We start from the raw sequence: 20,053 nt of genomic DNA, 5'->3' as shown, positions 1-20,053 counted from the left end.
TGGCCAAACCTCAGGTCGGGCCGGGCCTAGCCAAGCCCGAGGCAAAAAACCCAGGCCCGGGCCCGGCCCGGCCATCGGGCCTGGTTTTTAGGCCCGAGCCGGGCGCGAACACGTAAAAGCCTGGCGGGCCTCGGGCCTGGTCCCTTCAGGAAATCGCAAAAATGATGGGCCCGGCCCGGGCATTGGGCTCAAAATCTAGGCCCGAGCCCGGCCCGGGAGTAGCGTCGGGCCGGGCCGGGTCGGGCTTTTTCAGGCCGGGCCGGGCCGGGCTTCCCATGGCCAGGTATAGTGACGATGCTCAATCATGTGACCATGTTTAGGATCTATGTGGCCATGTTTTCATGTACTACTATAATTCTGCCTGATGGAAAAAAGTGCACTCAGAAGTTTTCAATTTACATTTCTGGTTTGGCTGCCATGGCACCCGTTTGTGCTGTTGTGCCGGCGTTTCTGGTTTGAGAAAAGCATGGTCACTACTTGAAGTGTTGTGACAGCCGACAGGATTTCTAGTGCAGATTAGACTTGTATTTTTGACCAAATGAACTACTCCTTGTAAGGATCATTGCTGATTCATTTCCTTATAAGGATCGTTGCTGAATCATTTCCTTGTAGGTTTGACCAAATGAATCATTTCCTTGTGAGGTTTGATCACTGCTGAATCATTTCCTGAACAGCAAGTACTGCTTGTGCAACTACTAGGAGTATTTCAAAATGACCATTTTATGAAACCATTTTAACTGAACAAATTTTATTCAGTACTCTATCGCCAATTCAGTGAACAAATTTAACACTGAATTAAGCACAGAGGCAGTAGAATGCAGCATTGCAGTGAATAAATTGAGTTGCAACTGAAGAGTGAACAAATTCAGCATTGCAGTAGAACGCTGTGAGAGCCTGACTTAATAGGAACGGTAGACTACTCATATTAATAAGGAATTCCTTCGTTTTCGGAAGCTCATTTGAAAAGAACCTCAAAGTTAAGCCTGCTGGCTTGCACTAATTCTAAGATGGGTACAACAAGGACTAAATTGTAAAATTACCAAAATTGTTAACTGTATAGTTAATTATGTTTAGTATTTTGAAGAAAAAAGTGGAGTGCAGGTTGTGTTCAAGGATTAAATTGCAAAATTGCCACCGCAACAAGCTTTTCCGGAAGAAGGGAGTAATTGATAACAAGAAGCCAATGCCCCATCCCCATGTACCGTCCAATAGAATGCCCACTGGCATCCGATTGTTCATCTCACAGCAGACAAGCGTTTCCAGAAAACTAACAGAGTGCCCAATGCCCCAATCTAGCATGTTTCCGAGTCTATATTACTACATGCGATGTGTTAGTTCATGCCCACAGCCAAACCATGGAGTGACTGACAGTCTTCCACACCATCCAGAATCTCTACAGGTGAAAAACAATATCCAGGAATGACTGACATCAACTTCATGTGCACTGCTTAAACTTGTCGTCACCCTCGTAATCCGAACCCTCGTCATCGTCTGAGGACTCCTCCACCCGGTTAGATACTCTGCTATTGGGTTCTTCCTCGCCACCACCGTTTGGTTTGGCCCGCTTTTCTTTCTTACGCTGCTTCTTTTTTTGGCGTTTCAGGCGCTTCTTGGCTGTACGCTCCTCGGCTGCTCTTAGTCTCTCCTCCCTCCGCAGATTGAACTCAGCCACCTGTTTCCTCTTTTCGTAATCACGCTCCATCCTCGTTATTCGGTCCTGCTCCCTTCTCCTCATTTGCCGATACTGTCAAAACAAGAGTGCTTACAGTTAAACCATCAGATCACTAATTACCAATGAATGCATTTCCATTCAAGTTCTCAAAACTATTCATGTCATGAAACTTGAGAAATCTGGAGCTAGATTTGTACAGAAAAAAGATCAGTAAATAAGATGGTTGAGAACACATCAAGAAAACAAATTCTCTAGCTCTGTGAATGCTGGAACAGGAGGAATCAAATACATATATCACGATTTTCAGCTGCTGCGATGTTACCCGAAACAAGGATGTGAGATAAGAATTCTGGTGAACAAACATGACGAACAAAATATGTCTTAGAGTTTATTATTATCACGAGTCTCAAAGAGAACAGAATTTGAATGAACTTGTGTACAGTCTCAGAAGATAATCTCCACTACTATAGTGACAACCGTTATCTGACAGTGATTGTATGCATCAATCTGAACCCACACACAAGCCAATAGCAGTTTTAAAGTTAAACTAGAATTGTACCTACAAGTCAACAGAAGCACTTCATTTTATAATAATAACTCAAATGAAGAGTTGTGAGTAGCAAAACACCAAATCTTCTCCTGGTAAGCTGGTAGCAATTCTGGCCTCTGTTCTATTTCAGCACTCATAAGCCACTGGAACTTCTGATTATCATGCGCTAATGCCTATGATCGCACCTAAGCCACAAATACAAAGATCTTTTATCTGACCCCTTCTCTTATATCACATCATAACTTAATAGATATTCACCTTTTATCAAACTGTGGTCATTCGTCAGCCTTATAACTCCCATTGATTAAGTGATGCAGCAAAACATATTAATTTTATTTTTCATATTCAGTGATGTTACCTTAAAATCCACACCAACTTGTATTCTAGATATTCAAGAATCGAGCAAATTTGAAACATATTGTGATTTTGGTATAGTCAACTGCATAACAACAGACACAAAATTTAGTCAAGTGCTTTCAATACTGTCAGTACTCTTAAGAACATCAACAAGTAAAAGGTCTTGTGTACATGCATTTTTACACGCAAGGACCATGCCTTTTCTTATATAGACACCAAAGAACTACTCCCTCCGTTCCTAAATATAAGCTTTTTTAGATATTCCAATACAAACAACATACGGAGCAAAATGAGTGAATCTACACTCTAAAATGGTCTATATACATCCGTATGTAGTCCATATTGAAATTTCTAAAAGGTCTTATATTTAGAAACGGAGGGAGTATTTAGAATCAATAATTCATGTTCAAATGAACCGTAGACTCGAAATTTCCTTTAAGACAAAATTCAATAAAATGGTAACTTCACCATAACATTGCAACCATTGAGAATCAATCATTCATGTTCAGATGAACAATAGACCCAAAATTTCCTTTTAAGACAAAATTAAATAAAATGGCAACTGCACCAAAACATTACAACCATCTACTCAAGTGCTAATTGACAAATAAATCTCATCATAGCCATAATGTAGAGTTATATGTGAGTCCCATCTGCATAATAAGGAAAAGATAAAAAAATTGGTTCAATTTGACACTCATTTTAGCTGAATTCTCCACTTGTGAGAGGGTGGGAGAGAGAAAGAGTACCTGGTGGAAGTCGCCAGAGCCAGAACCAGCGGAGGACCCAGAGGTGTTGCTGACACGGACGGGGACATTCTCCATGATGCGCCTTAGCTTCACCTCTAGGTCCTCCTCATCCTCCCGTAGCTTGACCCCTCCCGAGCTCTTTCCTCCATCCTCCAGCAGCACCAGCTGCTTTCCACTGTCACCAACAGAAGCCTTCGCCACTAGTTCACCACCAGAAACCCTTGCCAGTGGTGCCATTGGGACTAGCTGCTGCATATTGCTATCCTTACCAGGAACTGACATTGTTGATACTAGCTATAACTGTGGATTTGCCTACATAGAACATAATAGTAAAGCATGAGCTAAGGATAAGAATTTTCGCTTCTAAGTTTATGTTGGACATGTTTACAATACATTTTCTTTTATATATGCATTTGAAATTCCTTGTTGTCTTGGGGGCTACAGAAAATAACAAGTGCCATAATGGACGTGGAAATAGCAAGTATAGACTGATGACTGGGAGGGAGGAATGTACTGAACATGACAAATCTGAGTATCAAATGAATGTACACTAACAACTTATATGTTTCCATCCTTCAACCTCGTGAAGAATGGAACTTTGTGTAAATTTTTCTGGCTAGTACAGCCAGCAAATTTACAATAAGACGTGGACCATGACCAACGCAGATGAAGCAAATACAAATTTCTATCATCTGGCAAAGATGCATCATCTGCGTTGGATATGGTCCATCTGTATTGATTGCTGCACTTCCGTGATGATTGATGAACTATATTGCCAATGAAGGGCAATTAGTGCACAGAAGAATGTATACATGAACAAAGAAAGAATGTATATAATAGCAGTCTTTCCTTTTGCAATCAACAATCAAGTCAGTAGAGAAATAATGACAAGATATACATCAGAGAAACAGAACTTGGTGACAGGTACCAAGTCGATCTATCCAAGCATCAGCGGAAAAATATATTGCCAAGAGGAAGGTGGTGTTTTTAACATGAAGAAGCATATCTGTCATCTCACACAAGGAAAAAGATGTATTTGTCATCTCACACAAAGAAAAGGATATATGTCTACATTCAAACACAAAGAGCCATATTTTGACTGATTCTACAACTGAAACTAAGGGCACTTCAATCCTATCTTTTCCGTTGTTGATAAACGGAAGAAAGCATAATATAGGGAGAGCCTTTTCCAGTGTATCTTTCTTAGCAGTGATAAATGCAAGAAGAAGTTTTTTCTTTTCTGCAGTGAGCCATTGACAAAGACAAGATCATTTCCTGAAGCAAATGACAAAAGATTTCAGAAATGCATAACCTATAATATGACATAGGGACAAATAGCTGGGCGTTGAAACACCTAATAACCAGTTGTAGAAAATTGGCTGGTACTTTAAACAAAAAAGATTTCAGATCTTCAGTTGTATGGGCACAAACACAACCGCACAAGCATATGTAGATTGTAGAATACTGATGGTTGCATGCGTCAGGTAGTTTAAATTAAACTGCTACATACATTAATTTAGCACAAACTCAAGTGTCTCTGGTTTAAGCTAGCTTGGCATGTTACCACAATCTAGTGCAAGCTCAAGTGTCCCTCTGCTTTAAGCTAGCTTAACATGTGACTGCGTCGGCAGCGCTATAGGTAGCTGCAGAATTATTTGGTTATGAATCATGACCAAAAAAATCATCAGGATGTTTGTCATTGCTACAAAAAGAACTGAAACTGTTTTTCTTGTGCTGTTTCTCAAAAAAAGATACAGCCTCGCCTCCATAAGTTTGTGTAACTTCAATTTCATCATGGAATATTTTTCTAGCATTGCTTAACCATCCCCTCAATAAATTTATTGTTACTACGTGGGAGGGATTATATGCTTGTTTACCACTACTATGACATTTTTTTTATATAATCTTCATTCTCCTGCTGATTTTTTTTTACAAGTGTAGATGCCAAAACATTGCAACCCTGTAGTTCAAGCTCAGAGTCAAAACAATTGATAAGTAAACCTACACAATTGTTTACCACTACTAAGACATGGATCTGATAGCTATCTCCCTCCTTGGCCCTCATGCCTTAGTTGAATTCAGAGAGAAGAGAGAGCTCAGATCCTAGAACAGGGATTTGACAGCCATATGAGGTAATTTGCATTAACATATATGACTAATCTTGGCACCAGACCAAGAACCCTAGAAATTATCCAAGAACCAGACCAAGAATCCTACAAATTAATGAACCAAAGAGAATAGAAATTAAGAGGGCAAGCGGGGGGAATGAAGAAGAGGGGGAGCAGCGGGGACTGACCAGTCCAGCGTCGGGGGAGAAGCACGCCGGCGACGGGGTCGTTGCGGTCGCCACTCCTTGTCACCGCCGAGCTCAGGCCGCTGTTGTTGGATGCTGTGCCGCCGGTTGGACAGTGGGAGGGGGAATGGGAGGAGGGGGGACGCCACTACCGCCTCCTCCGGTTGCGCCGTCCCTCTCCCCGCCGGCGCCGGTGTCGTCGCCGCCGCGTCCACCTTTTTCGTGAGAGGGAGGAGGGTCGGCCCGAGAGGGAGACCGGAGTAACGTTTGTCTTTGCTCCGGGAAGAATCCACGAGGTGGAAGAAACCTGGCTAAATGGCCCGGCCCACAGGCACGAATTTCTGGCCCGACACAACACCTGGATAAAAAGGCCGGGTCGAAGGCCGGCCCGCCATGGAGAAATCAAACTGCAGTCAGCTCCTTTTAATTGTATTTTTAAATTCGAGAGTCGTAGAGTAAATTTAGAAGCTCATAGTCTAGCCAGGCATTCTCTTACTCTTGGTCCGGGACACAACGTTTGGTTTGGTCAATCCCACAACCAAAGATGTATCCCACCTTCTGTGGACTTTGATAAATAAAGCTTGGTTTTCCCCTAAAAAGAGTAGCTTTGTACTCTTTTTTCTTATCGGGTTCATCTTCAAGGGGAGTTTAACTAAAATATTTTTACAAAAGAGCTATGTTTATCCATATGACACTTTGTCTCTTTTACATTTTCTGTATTTTTTTCTTAATTTCTTATATTGGTGTATTTCTTATTTTTTATTTTTTTTCTACATTTTCTTAATTTTTGGATTTCCTGAATTCTTAAAAGGTAGAAGAGACAGAATGTCAAAATGGAGCTGAAGGCCGAAAATGAATGAAGGCCGACCCAAAGGCATGCCAGGCCGTGCCGGCCTTTTTTGATCACATGCCAGGCTGATACCGGAGCCAAGGCCTTCGGCCGGCACGACACAACTATTTTATAAAGAAAGAAATAAGTATATATACAAATCACCCCAAAATCCAATCTTCGGGATACATACCCCCTGGACTCAAAACCAGGACAAATCACACCCTCAAATTACTAAAACCGGGTTAATAGCATGCTTTAGTGGGTTCAATCAAATCTTAAGCGGCTTTTGTCTCCCCTAATGCCGATTAGATGCTTACAGGGCAAAAAACAAACTTTGAGTGGGTCCCATTAGCCAGTTGTCCCCTTGCTTCTCCTCCGTCCTCTGTTCCCCTTTGTCTCTCATGCAGAGAAAATCCCCACCTCGCCTCTCCTCAAGCCTTTCACCAGCGCCCCGCCCCGCCTCGCCTCTCGCCCCGCCCCGCCTTGCCAGTCGCCGGCGCCCCGCCTCGCCTCTCGCCTTTCACCGTCAACCAAGCAATGGTGTCTTCAAGGATCTCCTCCACGAGTCGGGTGTCGACCAGCGGAAGCAAGGGCACGCAGGCGCCATCGCAGTCGCCGGTTCCGTACCGACATGGCCCAATAGAGTAAGAGCCGCCGCAGTTTTGCCGCTGTGACATGAAAGCCCCGAGATGGATCTCATGGAGCCCGAAGAACCTAGGGAGACTACAACTACGGCAAAGTGCTGGTATTTTTTCTTGCACTTGTTATGCTATTAGCCTCGAGTCTGTAGGAGCAAGTATGCACTGAAAAATCTTTGTCCCGGTTTTGTGGTTGTACTACTAAAAAATTGAGGTAAATACACCAGAGGTCTTAGAATTTGCACACGGCGATCACTTTGGTGCACAAAGTTGCAAAATACATGTTTGTGGTCACAAAACTTGCGAGACCGTTCAAATACAGACACTCTCCCCGTACGTGAGTGTATCCGTCAACCCAGCATGGTACGGGCCCGCTGTCAATGACACATAGACGTGTTATTGCACAAAACCCCTTCTTCTTTTTCTTTTTTGTGCAAAAATAGTTCACTGCTGATGGGACCTACCTGTCAGGAGGAGCGATAATTTATCTAAAAGTGTACGACGACCAGGTCTCATAATTAAAAAAGTTCTTTATCGTTACACCTATTCGTTTTATTTTAGAAAGCCGTGGATCATAAAAAGTTGTTCATGTATCATTTTCAAATAATATTTATGAATAACAAAAATGTTTGTATAATTATAGTACTAATACTTTTTAAAATTAAATTCATAAAGTATTTTAATTATACAAACATTTCTATAATTATACGCACATTTTGTAAAAAAGTTCAATGTTTGTATAGTTTACAATATTCATAATTTAAAATCTAATCTGTTGGTATGAATATTTAATTGTGTCTAATATTTAAATTATAATTTTGTTGAATATAAGTCATGAGTAAAAAATATGCACAGGATAATATTTAAATTATATCAACTAAATATTTATTTATTATAAAAGAATGTTTAAACTTTATAAAAGATTATTTGTGCAATTCAAAATATATAAATGCGTTAAAAAAACTACATGACATTTATAAAATTGTTTAAACACTGTAAACAAATATTTGTGTAAATGAAAAAATGTACATTGCATTTAAAATATTGTTGACACATTTCAAAATAAATAAATATATATTCGTGTAGTTTACACAATGTACAATAATGTTCGCATAGTTCAAAAAACTGTTCGTGTTGTTTTTTGAATGCATGAAAATATTTTGAATTACACAAACATTTTTTTTAAATGTCACATACTTGCATAGAACAAGAGTGATAAAAACATTTGTCCCCAAACTACATCACATGTCGCAGTTGCCTGGTTGTTAGCTTATTAGCAAATGAATCGTCATGTCTCAGCTTCGAACCAGCCGGTTGCACATTGTATGGTTATTAGATACTTCCTCTGTTCCATAATATAAGAACGTTTTTAACATTACACCCTTTTTATATTATGGGAGGGAGGAAGTAGATTTCTTATATTAGATACTCCCTTCTTATATTATGAGACGGAGGGAGTAGATTTCTTCATTAATTTTTTTCGATCCGCGATGATAGGATATATAAGGTACTCGTGCTAATCAAACATTAGATACTCTTGACGTGGTGATTGTCTAAGCGAGCCACACAGCAGTACATCATGGGACCGAAACCCACCCCCCCACTATTCTTTTTTTATCTGAGATGAGGGGCATCCTATGTGTGTAAATAAAAAAAGAATTGAAGGCTTTTCTGCAAATCTATCATACAAGAACATTTATAGTGGCTGACAATGGACCCGTGCCACACCGGCGTTGACGGATACGCATGCGTATGGTGATAGTGACTGTATTTAAACGGCCTCACAAGTTTAGTGACCACAAACACGTATTTTGCAACTTTATGCACCAAAGTGATCGCCGTGCGCAAGTTCTAAGACCTGTGGTGTATTTACCTCTAAAAAATTAGTATGCAGGGGCAAGTAGCCTCGAGTCTGTAGGAGCAAGTATTTTTTTGGAAATTAGTATGCACTGAAAGATTAGTAGGCAAGCTACAGTTTCATGTGAGGAGGCTAACTGCGGAATGGGCAGAATTTTGCACACCCCATTCCCCTCACCCAAAACCACACCTCTGCGGTGCACACGATCGTACACCGGCGCTCGCGATTCTACCGACGAACGACACCAGAAACGGAGCAGAGGAGCAGCGGAGATGGAGGTGCACGCACCTGGACACATTGTTTTGTTCGGAGACAGGCAAGTAGCATACGACGGCGGACGGCGATGGCGACCGAGCCCTAGCGAATGGAAGAGCAATTCTGAAGGCGAGGGGAAAAGGAAAGAAAGAAGAGAGAAGCAATTGGCTAATGGGACCCACTCAAAGTTTTTTTGCCCTGTCAGCGTCTAATCGGCATCAGGGGAGACAAAATCGCTCAAGATTTGATTGAAACCACTAAAGGATGCTATTAACCTAGTTTTAGTAATTTGAAGATGTGATTTGTCATGGTTTTGAGTTAAGGGGGTATGTACTCCAAAGATTGGATTTTGGGGTGATTTGTACACTTCTTTCTTTTATAAAAAGTCCGACATGGGTTGTGTTGCACCAGGATTTTATTATACTAGCAAAAGAGCCCGTGCGTTGCAACGGGAGAGAAACATAACACACGCTCTTAACTCAACAACCATCACTTAAGACCACAATAGGTCCATCTCCTTTATTTTTGCGAGGCATCATATTTGTGTTGCCGCTTATCCTCCTTCTAACCCTCGCCGGTGATGGCCTCGGTGTTCACACTAAACAACAAAAAACGTGTGTTGAATATGGTTAATCCTAAGGCGTCTCTCTCTCTCGCGCGCTTTCTCTCACTCTCGCGATGAGAAATCTGTTATTTTCCCCTGCGACATTTTTCAGAGGTATGCATGTGTGTAGTTATCGATATTTTTTCCCCTATATGATTATAGTGGGGTGTTTATTTGCAATCCGGATCGCCGCCGGTATAAAAAAACAGATCTTGCGTTATAAATTATAAGTTTGCTTTCATAACAATATTTTAAAAATATTTAACAGGTAAAATTAACATCATATTTAGATTTCACACATTTTTCTAATAAAATTTCATATATAATATGTTAAAATCGAAGTTACGGTTTAAAAGATACAGATAATTTAGAAAATCATTTGTTTGCCTCAAATATATTCCAAAATAATATTTAAAAATATTTAATAGGTAAAAATAATCTCATATTCATATTTTACATATTTTTATAATCAAATTTCATATATAACATGTTCAAATCAGAGTTACGGTTTAAAAGATATGGATGATTTTAAAAAGCATTTTCTTGACTTAAATATGATACGCGGATGAATTACGTAAAACATTAGTTTTTTTTCGACAAATGTAAAATAACGGTTCGGGTGTGACTTAAATCCGGACGGCGGGTTGATTTCAAGAAAAGACAGAGACTTTTGTGTAAAATATGAAAATAACGATTTGTTTTAACTTAAAACAGGACTGCGGGTTAAATTCTTTAAAATAGAGGGACTTTTCTGAAAAATACCATGATGGACGAAAAAAACCCAATTTGCTTTATCTCTACTACTTAAAAAGAATGCAAGGTTCCCATTTGACCTCTCTTTTGTCCTACCTTGCTTATATACCACCAACTCTTTCCTTCTCTTCTTTGATTTTTTCCTCCCATCCCTAATTTTTCTCCCATCCATTCTCCCTAAAATAAAATCAATTGCCTCATATTTTATTAACTTGCTAAAATAAAAACATATTTTGTTTGATAAGTCGTTAAATTCTTTCTCCCTCTGTAAACTAATATAAAAGCGTTTAGATCACTAATATAAGAGTGTTTAGAACACTAAAATAGTGATCTAAACACTCTTATATTAGTTTACAGAGGGAGTACCAAATAAGTGCTTAACAATAAAATGACAAGTAAATCATGATGATTGCATACAAAAAAACTTGCTGAGATTTTAGCGCATTAATATAATAATAGACGTGCAGTCACAAACTAACTACTAGAATGTTTGTACTTCCCGTTACAACGCACGGGCAATTGTCTAGTTATTAGGTAAAGATTTGCGTGACCACACGCATCCGCCGCATGGTCAGGTTTTTATTTTGGCAAAAGCATGGCCAGGTTTGGGTTGAAGGCGTGGATTGGATACCCATGAGTATCATAGGGTTTGTCGAAACCTATCAACATAATGGTTTGGAAGATATCAAGGCGAGTAGTCCAATGATAAAAACGGCCCGGGTTCCAGCCCAACTAGAACAGCCCACTAAGGCACGCACTGGGAGGCCCACTAAGCCGACAGAGGCAGGCGCTCCATGTTTCGATCCCATTCCGTCCCGTCCCCGTGCGTCCCCTGCCCCGCCCCCGCCGGCCGCCGCCTCTGCCGCGCCCCGCCGCCATTGGACCGAAGGCCCGCCGCCCTCCTCCCGCTCCCCTCACGTCACCCCCGCCTCCAAGCTACGACGCGCGATCCGCGCCCCATTCCGTACTGCTGCCCCGCCACTGCCTGTTCCCCTCTCTGCCTCCCCCGCCTGCGACGGCGCCGCACGCCGGCAGTGCTCCCCGGCACCCTCTGGCCTCCGTCGGCTAGTGGTTGCCGCCTGCACCTCCGAACCCGAGCTCCGACGCCGAGAGAGACACAAGGAGGAGGAGGAGGAGGAGGAGTCGTTGGCCTGCTGCACTGCTTGCCTACTGCTCCGCTTTGGACAGGAAGGGAGAGCCCCAATGGTAATTTCCATCTCTAAACAGATAACTGATGCATTGAAAATTTCAAATCTTCAGCCAAGATCGACTTGTGATACAACTGTGTTTATGCCCGTGAGATGATACAGGACATGAATGAAGAGCAACCTCATGCTGAAGATCGGTGCATACTATGGTCGGATGGGATGCAGCTGCTCAAAGACGCGGCAGAAGGAAAACATTTCCTCCCTACCGGACTTGAAGGGTACTCCTATCTCGAATGTAATCATTTGGTTCCCTGTCAATTGATGCCTCGTGTCATGAACCTGCCGATCTCTGTCGAGAGAACCTCCCCATCATCATGCAGAAAATTACACTGTCTTAGCAAGTAGTAGAATATATTGTAATTTGTCATGTCCTGAATTCGCAGCATCGATACGCTTCTTGGAGGTGGGCTGCGCAAAGGCCAGTTGACAGAAATAACCGGCCAGTCATCTTCTGGTAAAACACAGGTGAAAACACGATTGATCTTTCTCAACTCCAAGATGGCTAATGTGCTTACCTGTGAACATTGCGCCGTCGAAAAACTGCAGAGTTACTCGTAATGCAGAAGCTGTTATTTACTCTATGTACTTATGCACATCAACTGCAGGTCTGTCTATATTCTGCTGCACATGTTGCAGCCAGGCATATGGGTCTTGTTCTCTACTTGGATACTAGTAATTCATTCTCCCCTAGCCGAATTGCTCACATTCTTGATGAACTACCCATCTCTTTGATCAAAGAGGTTAGTAATAAACCAGGGATCTATGTTCCTGCCCTGCTCCTACCTATTGTCTTCACTCTTCAGGGGATTATCATATCTTTTTGACATTCTTGTGGTATAACTAGAATGGCATTTGCTTTGGCAATCATTAGATTACCCTAAAACTTTTTGACCATGTGATTTCTAAGCACCCGATTTCCAACATGCAGCCAAAGGATGTGAGGCTTAAGAGGGTCATGAGCAGTATCATTTGTGAGTCTGTATTTGATATATTTGCTTTGTTTGAAGTACTAGATCGACTTGAAGTCTCATTGAATGGAAAGGTTAGTATGAAGGGATATAGGATTGTCTTCAATCTCCCTTTTTATTATCCTAAACTCTTTTCTCACATGTCACAAGCTTAATAGGTAACTAATGGCAGTAACAGGATATGCCTGCTTATCATTGACTCGGTATCATCTCTACTTGCTCCCATTATCGGCGGGAAGAATTCACAAGGTTCTTGCATAGCCTTGTCTGATTGATTATTCTTTTTGTACGTTATATGATGCAGTTTAGCACTTTAGTAGTTATACTAGAACTAACTCACGCCTTAAGGGTCAATGTCCCAAGAGAGACATAACATATACAATTTCTTGAGTTGCGAAATGTAGAAAATTGGTGTAGTGATCAGATTGTGCAAGATAGATTGTTTACAATCAGTAACTTAAACAACACAGCCCAACTGATTCACAAATATGCAGCCTGACATTGATAATAGTGCACTGTGTCTTTGTCAATAATTTGAGTTCCTAAAAACATTATTTGATGACATGATTGCTTGCTGAGAGGGCATCATTACTTCTTTGAAGTGTAGCCTGAACTAAAATAAATGATGTTCTTTTCTGTGAACCTGTATTAAACTCAACAGGGCGGTCGATGATGATATCAGTGGCAATGATTCTTAAGAAGTTGGCACATAAGCACAATCTATCTGTTCTGGTAATTCTGCTTGCTCGAACTTGATTGGCACTCATTCATTTGGATTGGTAGTCATTCATCTTTATACTGTGCATTTGGAGAAGTTTGATCCCATCTGTCAATTTGTTCCTGTTTACTTTATCAGAGGGTAGTTTGTGGGTGAACTGCTGAGTAGGGTGTATTTGTCATGTACATATCCAGTTTTATATTAAGCTGTAGTCCCTGAATTTGCCTGTCTGTCAGGTTTCATGTCCCCAGTGAGAGCCATACTCGTTAGAGAGAACAGTAAAAAATCCTGTAATTGTATCTTATCAAAGAAGAAAGCCTTGCACTTCTAATTTTCTCAGTCGACTTCCTGCAAGCATTCACGGATTATTAGGCTTAGATGTTAGAATTTTTAAATTTTGGTCAGATGTGAAACAAAAACAATGCAGTTACCATATCTATCGATCAACCAACCATCCATTTTGTGTTACTCTAGGTAACGAATCATATGGTCGCCGGGAATGGAGCTCCAAAACCTGCCCTTGGTGAGAGCTGGAAAGCTGTTCCACATATTCGCCTCATGATCTCTCGTGATCGTGGGAGCAATATCTGCACCGCGACGGCACTGAAGCACACGCTACTGGTATTTTGATTGAAAATTTGGTTATACTTGTGGAATTCGTGGCCACACAGCATTGCTTCCCTGCATCTTCAAATTTCTTGGTTGCTAATTGTTGTCATCTCCTTCCATTGCATTCTATTGGACGGGTGGAAACTGCTTCAATGCAGAACTTTGTGCTGGCTGCCTTGGGGTTTTGTTTGGTTCCTGACAGTCTGCTTTGTTGCAGGCTTGTGGTCGCCATATGAAATTTCAGTTCCTACCTAGCTGAATTCGCCGAGCATGCATGGTGTTTGAGGAGAACATACCAGGCGTATCTGGAGAAATGTGTGGCTGCACACGGCGACAATTGGGCATGACTATCGACAGCTTCACTGGCGTCAAGATTCAGACTTGGCATGTATCACAGGCGCGTCAGACGTACTCCCTCCATTTACAAATATAAGATGTTTTGGATATCTTAGTATGAACCACATGCAGATTGAAATGAGTGAATAAAAGCACTAGAAAATGTCTATATAAATTCGATTCAGAAAAATGTTGGAACATCCGATACATCTGATTTAAATTAGAACGTCTTATACCGCCTCCCTCCCACAATATAAGATAGTTTTTCAAGCTAACATAGCTTGAAAAATGATCTTACATTATGAGACGGAGGGAGTAGTTGTGAATCGGAGGGAGTATTATTTAAGGACGGCAATCTTTTTAGACGTGTGGGCAGAGACTTATTTGATGCATGTGACCTCCTGGGTCCTGGCACAAGGTACTAGTATAACATAACTTTTTTTTCTACCAGCTATGAATGAGATGAGCTCACGCTGGCTGTTGTGCTTGTACAGTCACAAACTGACCATGGTTAGACTGTTAGGTAATCTTGAGTTAGTAAAAGAGTTTGTGTCATGCTATTGGTGTCCTATCCTAGAAATAAAGAAAATTAAGAGTAACGTATCATCGGCTATCAATCTTTCGTGCCGCATACGTTCGGGATAGAATGTGATCGATCCAAAGGGCGAGTTTCAACATAGATATGCCAATCAAACAGATTACAGATGTATCTGCAAACGGAGCGACTATTATTTTGGGACGTACTAGGGAGTAGTGTTCAAGTTTGATCATGCCGGCAGCGTGTGACGAACGTTCACCGCTGTTAGTTTAATCACGTCACGAGAAGTTGTACCCATATCCAAACGAATAAATGTTGCCTGTGTTGACATGGACCGGTCGTTGCTTTCCCTCATCACCAAATCGTCTCGAAAAGTCTTGCTATCGTGTGTGAAAAGTCTTGCTACCGGACGTTGCGCTCTACGGTATGTAGCTCTAGTCAGAACAAAGGTTGTTTGAGGAGACCGGCGGTCGCCGTGTCCACAACGGCTGCTCTCCGTGTATCCATCGATGTTTGTCAAACAAAAGTTGTTTGAGGACGACATTCGCCGAGCATTCTTGCTTGGCATCTTCGTCTACTAGTCAAAAGTTGCTGATAAAAATTTCTTTGTTTTTTTTGCGGCGAAGTTGCCGATAAAAGTTAACGCGCAGACAAAATGTATATCTACCTGCCACAAAAGTTCAAGTCAAAATAAAAAACACCGCTTGAGAGATTAAAATGATTTTTTTTCTTCAAAAATATCCAATCTGTTATAAAAATTCAACGAGAGTACAAAGCATCTCAAACATAATAAAAGTTTCGAGATTTTAAAACCACCGAGCAACTGCTAACGTAAATTGGCCTGTGGGTACTGGCTGCTTTCTACCTTCTATGCGAATGCCAATAACTACCCATAACAGCAGCAAAATGGTGGAGTTTAAATGTTTTCTTTTTGTAATTTGTATGATTTCTACTTGGAAGTCACTGTATAACTTATTTGCTGTGGTGCTGTGCCCAACTGATTTTTGAATTTTATACAGTCCCTAAATCTCTGAAACGTCCAGGTTTAGTGCATTTGTTACTCGGTCTTGTTTTTTAATGAAACTATTTTGATTTCCGTCTTTTCTTTCGTTTCGTGACATAAGTACACACGCACATTCATTATTCCGTTGTTTCTTTGTCAAACAAACATACGTAAACGTGTGTCATGTTGTTACTGGATGAAAATTCTGACTGAAATCCAATTTATTTCTAGCCGACTGTAATGTAACAGGAAATGACACTCCCCGAAAGAAAGACCCGCCACACCAAACTACTTAATCATGTCGTCCTTGGCACAGGAAACGCTTTCGCGTCGTTGTGGCTCGTGAATTACATGACGAGGCGCTGCAGTGCCCGCGGCACCGGCGGCACGTGGACGTGGATGGCGCCCTCCAGCGCTTGCACCACCTGCGCCATGGTTGGGCGATGCGCCTCCTCGTCTTGGATGCACCAGCACGCCACCCTGCACGCCCGCTCTAGTTCCTCCGGCATCACGTCGCCGTGCAGCCGCGGGTCAGCCACGGCGCCCACCTGTCCTTCCACAACCTTTTGCGCGGCCCACACTGGGAAGAAGGTCAAGGACTCCCTCGCCCCAGTCCCTGACGTCGCCTCCAGCTCGCCGTACCTCTCGGAGTTACGTCGTCCCGAGACGAGCTCGAAGAGCACCATGCCATAGCTGTACACGTCCGCCTTGACGCTGATTGGCTGCCCGGAGATCCACTCTGGGGCGAGGTACCCCATGGTGCCTCGCATCGTCGTCAGCGCGCGGCTGAAATCCCTGCCCACCAGCTTCGCCATTCCGAAGTCGGCGATCCTCGGGGACATGTCCTCGTCTAGCAGGATGTTCTCCGGCTTGATGTCGCAGTGTATGATGCGCTCACGGCAGCCGTCGTGCAGGTAGGTCAGCCCCCTCGCCACCCCGAGCATGACACAGTACCGGTCGCGCCAGCTCGGGCATGCACCGCTGCCGAAAAAGGAGCCGGTGAGGGAGCCTCTAGGCATGTACTCGTACACGAGCATCTTCTCGTCGCCCGACGAGCAGAACCCGAGGAGCCGGACGAGGTTCACGTGCTGGATGAGCCCCAGCGTGCTCACCTCCGCCCGGAACTGCTTGTCGCCCTGTCGCGCAAGACTCTCCAGCTTCTTCACCGCCACTTGGACTTGGGTCGTGCTGCCTCCCTTGTGCTGCTTCAGAACCCCGCGGTACACCGAGCCGAAGCCTCCGCCGCCCAGCCGCTCCGAGAAGTTGTTGGTGGCGGCACGGAGGTCGGCGTAGCTGTACACGGCCAAGGAGGATCCATTCTTGTTCTCCATGTACACAGCCGGTCTTCTCCAGGCAAGAAGAACCCTCCAGGCCAGTACGACCGACGCGCCCAATGCTGCTACGCCGGCCAGCGTGATGCCAAAGACAAGCCATGGTTTTCTCCCTCCTTTCTTCCCGTGTCCGCTATGGAGATCCTGCAATGCTCTTTGTGAAAGCCGGAGATAAAAGTCTGACCCGGGGCTGCTGGAGTCCGGGAAGAGCTGCTCAAGGTTGCGGATGTCTCCGTGCCAGACGGAGCAAGCCCCGGCCCCGGCGGAGAAGGTGTAGGCCTGGCACGAACAGTTGTTTTGGCAAGCCGACTCACACTCCGCTTTGCTCTGGGCGGCGGTCATGGCGAGCGGCTCGTCCGGGAGCTTCACGTCCGGCAGTGCCAGGAACCCGTCCGTCGTCGACCCGTTGTGCGCGCACGCGAGCGGCGAGCTCCGGCGGCACCCGCCGCTCCAGTCACTGAGCGCCCAGTCCCTCTCCGACGCCGGAGCGAACCCGGGCGGGCACCGGCACGGCAGCTGGCTCCTCTGGTTGCAGACGCCGAACGCGCCGCAGAGCGCGTACGCGTCGCACTGCGCGGTGGGCGCCGCCCAGAACAGCTGCCAGCTCCGGCTCGCCGGCACCCAGACGAACTGCTTCTTCTGGCCGTTGAGGTCGAGCACCAGGCGCGTGACGGTGGCGTCGTCGGCGAGCACGGTGGTGGTGCCCCGGAACGCCGGCGTGTCGACGAAGGTCGTGTTGTAGAGGTTGGTGCCCCTTCCGGTCGCCGCCCCGACGTCGCCCTTCCAGCGGCCCCCCGTCCAGACGCCGCCCCGCCAGTACATGCGGGAGCGGTTCCACAGCATGAAGAACTCAGCGGTGCCGTTGGGGTCCAGCGTGTCGTAGAACATTCCCGGCGCAGGGTCCTGGGCGTTCCGCCATGAGGTCAGCGCCTGGTACTCGCCGGTGAGCTTGTTCTCCCCGAGCCGCGCCCCCGGCAGGTACGTGTCCGTGGGGTGGTCGAAGCTCTGCCACAGCACGTTGGAGGAGTTGGCGCCGTCGACAAGGACCAGGTTGCCGTTGTCGCGGATCTCCGCCGTGTTGTTCGTGCCTGGCGACAAGGAAGACGAGAGGTTCGAAGACCACACCACGACCGGCGAGGCGGAGGCGCCGGTGGGACCGACGAGCTCGAGGTTGCCGTCGTCGGCGGACACCCGGAGCTCGGCGGAGGCAAGGCCGGACAGAGGGCTCGCGCGGTTGCCGACCCAGACGACGGTGTGGCCGGGGATGTCCTTGTACCAGATCCCGAGGTAGAACCTGCCGTCGGAGCTGCCGGCCGGGCTGAAGAGGCCGAGCTCGAACCTGCCCTGTGCGGAGACCAGCGTGTCGTTGCCCCGCAGCGGACGCCCCGCCGAGAGCGTCGCCGCCGCACCCACTGCCGGGGCGAAGCACAAGGCAAGGGCCATGAAAGTGGCAGCGATGAGTGGCATGGTGATGGTGGAGCGCTTCCGTTTGCAGGGGCGCAGCCGAATTTACAGGTGAATGGCGGAGAGCGACACATGCGTGATGACCCCGGCAGGCAGGCGCATTTTTCTGGTCAAGTTGTGCTGCTCGTGCATCCCCTCCGTCAAGACAGGACACGAGAATGGTTCCAGATAGAAAGTTTGAGAGCGAGAAATGGGGACAAGAGGCGAAAATGTCGTAGGAGCACTCGACGAGTCACTTCACCGAAATCTCACCCATTAAGTAGCCTCGGGAATCGGGATCCACATCTTCCATAGCCAGACTGTAATATTAGAAATATATAGGGCAATGTATCTATGACAGTATTCAATGTACTAACGTTGTCAAATACAGTCCACACACGGTCAATTTCCTCAACAACTAGCGCCTAACAAGCCAGTAATCCAATCAATGCTTGCAAGCCTCCCACCCACCACATTCTTCTCCCCACCAGTCCACCACTCACCTTCTTCCCCATCAATCGGGTGGACATGGTCCGGGCCGGTCCGGTCCCTGACCGAGCCGCCGGCAGTCCGGACCGATCGGACCGAGCGGCCTGGCGGTCTTGATTTCTCGGCCTGGACCGACAGCGGGAAAGCCCGGACCGGGCCGAGAGGACCGGCAAGTGGAGATGTGGTAACCATGGCGGCGGCTGCGGGACGAGGAGGAGGTGGTCGTGAGCTTCTACGCGGCGACCATGGACGCGGTGAGGCACGGGAGCGAGCCGTCGCGGCCACGAACGACATACCGGAGGCAGCAGCAACTCACGCGCCGTAGTCGTCCAGCGTGCCGGCGAAGTTCTCATGCACTATCAAGAACGCGCGTGCCAGGATCTTCCGGGAGGCAGAAGCCCACGACCAGCCCTCTTGTTGTTTTGCCTTAGCGATTTTTTAGCCGCATGCAAATATGGTAACACCTGCATGAGCCCATAAGTTTTTGTGGGCTAGCCTTCCGTGATTAGTGGATCAAGATTGACGTGGAGCTGTGTCCTATTCGTGCTCGTAGTGGACGCAGATGACGCGTCAATTTCATTAGTCGTGGGATGAGAATCAGATTTGAGCCCATATTTCTCGTTCTTTCTGTATCTACTCCGTTGAATAAAAGGAAAGGGAAACGGTAGAAAACAACCCAACGGCAGCATGCCATGGGCGCATTATTATCGCTACTAGTAAAAGGAAACGGCAGCGAGGGGCAAGTCATGAATGGCACCGCGATTATCGGATCGAACGCCGGCTCTCTTGTTCTTTCTATTCTCTGTTTAACTGAATACAAGGAAAAAAAGGCAGCGCATGATCGGGGTC

General features: G+C 45.1%; 2 protein-coding genes and 1 pseudogene across 3 annotated transcripts; 1 reads left to right on the top strand and 2 right to left on the bottom strand.

Moving 5' to 3' along the window:
* Positions 1 to 1,102: 1,102 nt before the first annotated feature.
* Positions 1,103 to 5,913, bottom strand: LOC125522955 (uncharacterized). The gene is made up of 3 exons (XM_048687997.2): positions 5,625 to 5,913; positions 3,329 to 3,640; positions 1,103 to 1,744 (listed from the first exon to the last, which is right to left on the bottom strand). Exons 2-3 carry the CDS (start codon positions 3,608 to 3,610, stop codon positions 1,436 to 1,438), a joined length of 591 nt encoding a protein of 196 aa, XP_048543954.1. The 5' UTR covers positions 3,611 to 3,640; positions 5,625 to 5,913; the 3' UTR covers positions 1,103 to 1,435.
* Positions 5,914 to 11,383: 5,470 nt separating this feature from the next.
* Positions 11,384 to 14,880, top strand: RAD51D (DNA repair RAD51-like protein). Of its 2 annotated transcripts, XM_048685873.2 has the most exons (9): positions 11,384 to 11,767; positions 11,872 to 11,987; positions 12,153 to 12,234; positions 12,375 to 12,509; positions 12,698 to 12,811; positions 12,896 to 12,986; positions 13,399 to 13,469; positions 13,930 to 14,076; positions 14,282 to 14,878. In XM_048685873.2, the coding sequence occupies exons 1-9, from the start codon at positions 11,765 to 11,767 to the stop codon at positions 14,321 to 14,323; spliced, it is 801 nt and encodes a 266-aa protein (XP_048541830.1). In that variant the 5' UTR covers positions 11,384 to 11,764; the 3' UTR covers positions 14,324 to 14,878. The 2 variants fall into 2 exon arrangements, with proteins under 2 accessions (XP_048541830.1, XP_087393089.1); XM_087536963.1 differs by lacking the exon at positions 11,384 to 11,767 and having other exon boundaries at positions 11,863 to 11,987; positions 14,282 to 14,880.
* Positions 14,881 to 16,144: 1,264 nt separating this feature from the next.
* On the bottom strand, positions 16,145 to 19,122 carry LOC125524287 (G-type lectin S-receptor-like serine/threonine-protein kinase At2g19130 pseudogene; annotated as a pseudogene).
* Positions 19,123 to 20,053: the final 931 nt, after the last annotated feature.

The sequence above is a fragment of the Triticum urartu genome, chromosome 7A (assembly GCF_056163025.1).
Source record: "Triticum urartu cultivar PI428250 chromosome 7A, HENAU_Tu73, whole genome shotgun sequence".
Lineage (NCBI taxonomy): Eukaryota > Viridiplantae > Streptophyta > Magnoliopsida > Poales > Poaceae > Triticum > Triticum urartu.
The sequence above is the reverse complement of the archived record's forward strand: the minus strand, read 5'-3'. Positions and strand labels throughout refer to the sequence as shown.